Here is a 5,941-nt window from a genome sequence, read left to right as displayed (position 1 = left end):
AACTACATTCTTCTTTAAGTCCAAACTACATTCTTCTTTAAGTCCAAACTACATTCTTCTTTAAGTCCAAACTACATTCTTCTTTAAGTCCAGACTACATTCTTTATTAAGTCCAGACTACATTCTTCTTTAAGTCCAAACTACATTCTTCTTTAAGTTCAGACTACATTCTTCTTTAAGTCCAGACTACATTCTTCTTTAAGTCCAAACTACATTCTTCTTTAAGTTCAGACTACATTCTTCTTTAAGTCCAAATTACATTCTTCTTTAAGTATAAACTACATTTTTTGAATATAACCTGCATTATTAAATTTGGAAACAATTTATTTTTGAATATAAACAATATTTCTCTTCATTCTAAGCAGCATGTGTTTATAACTGTTCTTTAATCCAAGCAAAATCTTTTTCGAAACTTCAAGACATTATTCTGAAACACAAAGTTATCTTCAAATTAAGAGAATCTATCTTATATTTTTTGCGAACCGTGATGTTTGTCCGAGCGTTTATATGTTTCCCGTTTGAAAAGCTGTGCACGCAGGCAAAGCTCAACATTCACTTTTGAAGTGACGGGAGAACAGGCATGAATAATGTTGATGCCAAATTTTATTTCGCAAGCAGGATTTTTTACATTAAAATGTCAGTAATTAATCACAATATCATTCATATTTCAAAATGTGACGTAACTTAAAGAATAAAAATGTAAATTGATCGTATGTTGTTGTTGAGCGGCTCTTAACATGACTGAAATGCTCAATAATTACATTTCACGGTATAAGTAGCTTAGAGCTTTGATTCTGAGTAAAACCAAGAGTGCAATACAGTTAACCTTATAAAAGGCCACGAAATTATTTAAATTAATAGATTAACTTCAACTTTCCCCGTCACTGGGGACGGGTACTTTTGCTTGTTTCCAATAAAATCAGTAGTGACGTCAGCAGTGATTCATGTTTCATCAACTTCTTCGTTATTTACATATTTATATGTTATTTATTTGTACCAAATAGTCACTTATATTTACACTTTTATCGTGACAGAAAGAACGGAAATGGATGAACAAGTGTTCGAAAAATATTAATTTTTTCATTGTAGTTCACATAAATAAAACTGCACTATTTAGTTTTCCTAAATGTTTTAACAAATCCTTACCCAAGTAGTACTATACTGAAACACTTCCCAAGAGATGGTAAAAGTGAGTCAGTTCCTGACAGTTCTGGTGATTCCGATGTTACATTTTTTAGCATCAAATTCTGCAACAGAAGAAATAATATTCGAACTTAAGCATTTGTTCAACTTTATGTCAGCGTTATTCATATTAAACGTATTTGAGTAGATGATGTCCAACACTTTGAAAACAACATTTTAGTTGGTTTCGTTGTTTACAAAATTCTAGTCACAGCTTTCATGAAAAAAATTAGGAGCTAAGCCTAATAATTCTTCATTATGACTTGCATTATAACACACATAAAATTATTTTTTATAAATTCCACGGTCGTAGTTGATTATACAGGCCTGCGAATTTAAACTTCATAAAAATTGTTTCGGTTTTAATGACGGATTTTCCATAATTCAGCTACGCATATTTCGAAATAATATTAATTTTTTCTATCACGTAAGGTTATTTTTTTTTTTTTTACTAGATAGTGGAGAACAATAACTCTTACTCAGATCAAATTTACAACAAATATAACAGAATATGTTTGGGTCATTTACATAACTTCTTGTTGCCATAGCGACGAATATATAATATTGAAAATAAAAAACATATATTGGCAAAATGCACGCATAAACAAATACTATCCAAATATGACACGTCATGCGGCCTGTTAACCGTTTATATACTAGTGGTGTGTTTCTCGTGGGTTCTAGAGCAATCGATAAGACTCTTACGTCGCGATTGATCTAGAGAAATCTTAAATAATAAGCATAACAAAATGTGACCCGATTTCAATGAAAATGATTCACTTATGTAAAAATACATATAAAGTTTTGTGAAAAATCTGTACGTGATGGGGAAAAAATAGATATTTTCGGATTCAGCGTACAGGAATTACTGTAGAACATGTAAAAATGTCAAGACAATAAAACCATAGCAGGCCTGTGCTATCTAAGTATTAACATTGAAAATTATTTTCACCGTGATACGTTAAGCCTAACATCACACTAGCAATAATAAAAACACAAAACATAATTATACATTTATATCTAATCAATACACAATATTAAAAAATGACATTAAAAACGTTCACGACCCTGTGAAACGAATGTCTTACGTTCACGACCCTGTGAAACGAATGTCTTACGTCCACGACCCTGTGAAACGAATGTCTTACGTCCACGACCCTGTGAAATTAATGTCTTACGTTCACCACCCCGTGAAACAAATGCCTTACGTTCACGACCCTGTGAAACGAATGTCTCATCTTCATGACCCTGTGAAACAAACGACTCACGTCCACTGACCCTGTGAAACGAATGTCTCATCTTCATGACCCTGTGAAACGAATGTCTCATCTTCATGACCCTGTGAAACGAATGACTCATGTTCATAACCCTGTGAAACGAATGTCTTATGTTCACGACCCTGTGAAATTGATGTCTTACGTTCACGACCCTGTGAAACGAATGCCTTATGTTCATGACCCTGTGAAGCGAATGTCTCATCTTCATGACCCTGTGAAACAAATGTCTCATGTTCATAACCCTGTGAAGCGAATGTCTCATGTTCATGACCCTGTGAAGCGAATGTCTCATGTTCAAGACCCTGTGAAACAAATATCTCATGTTCATGACCCTGTGAAGCGAATTTCTCATGTTCATGACCCTGTGAAACAAACAACTTACGTCCACTGACCCTGTGAAACGAATGTCTTATGTTCACGACTGCATAACTCCTTCATGAACTGAGATATTGGTTTGACTGAAAATATTTTCTCTTGAAATGGAGTTTTGTTCAGATGACATGAAACTGGTATTGTACCAGTCACCTGTTCAGATGACATAAAACTGGTATTGTACCAGTCACCTGTTCAGATGACATGAAACTGGTATTGTAACAGTCACCTGTTCAGATGACATGAAACTGGTACTGTACCAGTCACCTGTTCAGATGACATGAAACTGGTATTGTACCAGTCACCTGTTCAGATGACATAAAACTGGTATTGTACCAGCCACCTGTTCAGATGACATGAAACTGGTATTGTACCAGTCACCTGTTCAGATGACATAAAACTGGTATTGTACCAGCCACCTGTTCAGATGACATGAAACTGGCATTGTCCCAGTCACCTGTTCAGATGACATAAAACTGGTATTGTACCAGCCACCTGTTCAGATGACATGAAACTGGTATTGTACCAGTCACCTGTTCAGATGACATGAAACTGGTATTGTACCAGTCACCTGTTCAGATGACATGAAACTGGTATTGTTTATTATAAATACAATTAAATTTCCACTTTATATGCAAATTGTGAGCTGATTTTTGTGAACACAGGTGTTTCGAACTAACAGTAATATACTAGTAAATCCGTCTGAGAAATACGAGGTTGAGTATGTTATATTAAAAAATGATTGTCTAAATCAACAAGTTGTACAACACCGGAAGTGAGCGATCACAAAGTTGAGTGTGTGTTGTACAACACCGTAAGTCAACGATCACAACGTTGAGTGTGTGTGTGTTGTACAACACCGGAAGTCAACGATCACAAAGTTGAGTGTGTGTTGTACAACACCGGAAGTCAACGATCACAAAGTTGAGTGTGTGTGTTGTACAACACCGGAAGTGAGCGATCACAAAGTTGAGTGTGTGTTGTACAACACCGTAAGTCAACGATCACAACGCTGAGTGTGTGTGTGTTGTACAACACCGGAAGTCAACGATCACAACGTTGAGTGTGTGTTGTACAACACCGTAAGTCAACGATCACATAGTTAAGTGTGTGTTGTACAACACCGTAAGTCAATGATCACAAAGTTGAGTGTGTGTTGTACAACACCGTAAGTCAACGATCACAAAGTTGAGTGTGTGTTGTACAACACCGGAAGTGAGCGATCACAAAAGGAACAGAACGTACAAGCAGCGCTGGATATCAGTGTTGAATTTTGGAATACTTCCCCTCTAAGAAAACGGTCACCAGGATATGACTGGAAATTTCTCCAACTTAACAGGTTTGCTTGATGTAGGCTACATTCGGATAAGTGATTAAATCAGACAAACAAGCAATTATAATTAATAACAGACTAATCAAAGATAAGCACCATGTATTCACAGTGCAGGTTAATGCTTACAACAAACTAAGTGACCCAGAACCCAAGTTCTTCTTTTGTTGATAGATGTTTCTCCAAACTTTACTTTATTTTGACAGAAAAGTTTGTATTATACTTTAATATTCGAGAACGTACTACACAATACGGATATTTTATTACAGCTGCGTGAGTGGAAATACATCAGTTCAATACTCGGCAGTCTGTTTACCGAATGTTTACAGCGGTAATATATCCGATTTCTTTATTTTCACACGTTGAATTATTCTTACAATGTAACTGTAAAGGATATAACTAGCTGTTGAGTAGCGGGTTTGGTATAATTGTCTAAGTGAGGAAAACTATGAATAGTGGTCGATCTGACACAAAAAAAAATTGTTAAAATCGCTAGTCATGTGATTAACGTTTCGCCTAACCGACAAATACACAAGACTGTTATAATCACTAGTTATGTGATTAACGTTTCGCCTAAACGACAAACACACAAGACTGTTAAAATCGCTAGTCATGTGGTTAACGTTTCGCCTAAACGACAAACACACAAGACTGTTAAAATCGCTAGTCATGTGATTAACGTTTCGCTTAAGCAACAAACACTCAAGACTGTTAAAATCACTAGTTAGGTGATTAACGTTTCGCCTAAACGACAAACACACAAGACTGTTAAAATCACTAGGTAGGTGATTAACGTTTCGCCTAAACGACAAATACACAAGACTGTTAAAATCACTAGTTATGTGGTTAACGTTTCGCTTAAGCAACAAACACTCAAGACTGTTAAAATCACTAGTTAGGTGGTTAACGTTTCGCCTAAACGACAAACACACAAGACTGTTAAAATCACTAGTTATGTGATTAACATTTCGCTTAAGCAACAAACACATAAAACTGTTAAAATTGTTTCTTATGTGGTTAACGTTTCGCCTAAGCGACAAACACACGAAACTGTTAAAATCGCTACTTATGTGGTTAACGTTTCGCCTAAGCGACAAACACATAAAATTGTTAAAATCGTTTCTTATGTGGTTAACGTTTCGACCAAACAACAAACACACAAATGTCAAAATCTCTACTTATGTGATTAACGTTTCGTCTAAGCAACAAACACATAAAACTGTTAAAATCGCTTCTTATATGGTTAACGTTTCGCCTAAAGGATTTTATTCTGCTCAACGTTGATCATTTATCCAAAACAAATACCAACCACAAAAGCTGGTCAAGTTCACGTTTCAGTAACTTTGATTGTATCCACTTTTAAAGAAGGAACATACACTCAATAAAGCTGATCAAAAGAAGGTTTTCCAGAATGAAGGTAATAAGTACTGAAAGTTCACCTTACCTGGTTCAAGAGTAGGTCGATAGGTGTCTCACAACACGTTGTATTTTCTAAGTGAAAAGGCATCTGAAATAAGACCATTCTGTTAAAAAAAAACAACAGAAAATATGTCTAAACTATTGTCATCCTGTTACAGTAAATATATATATATATATATATATTGGACTAATACCACCGTGTTATAAAACACAGAAAATATGTCTAAACTATTGTCATCCTGTTACAGTAAATATATATATATATATATAAATTGGACTAATACCACCGTGTTATAAAACACAGAAAATATGTCTAAACTATTGTCATCCTGTTACAGTAAATATATGTATATATATATGT

The 5,941-nt window shown here is 34.9% G+C and overlaps 1 protein-coding gene across 1 annotated transcript in view; it reads right to left on the bottom strand.

The window, feature by feature from the left end:
* The window catches only part of LOC106477100 (integral membrane protein GPR155-like), a gene marked incomplete at both ends in the record, with an annotated part of 8,718 nt that extends 3,034 nt beyond the window's left edge, over positions 1-5,684 (bottom strand). Inside the window, 2 exons of the mRNA XM_013937699.2 lie at positions 1,147-1,247; positions 5,606-5,684. Coding sequence (XP_013793153.2) covers positions 1,147-1,247; positions 5,606-5,684 — 180 coding nt within the window. The remainder of the gene's footprint in view (positions 1-1,146; positions 1,248-5,605) is intronic.
* Positions 5,685-5,941: the final 257 nt, after the last annotated feature.

This window comes from Limulus polyphemus, unplaced genomic scaffold, assembly GCF_000517525.1.
Source record: "Limulus polyphemus unplaced genomic scaffold, Limulus_polyphemus-2.1.2 Scaffold12829, whole genome shotgun sequence".
Classification (NCBI taxonomy): Eukaryota; Metazoa; Arthropoda; class Merostomata; order Xiphosura; family Limulidae; genus Limulus; species Limulus polyphemus.
The sequence above is the reverse complement of the archived record's forward strand: the minus strand, read 5'-3'. Positions and strand labels throughout refer to the sequence as shown.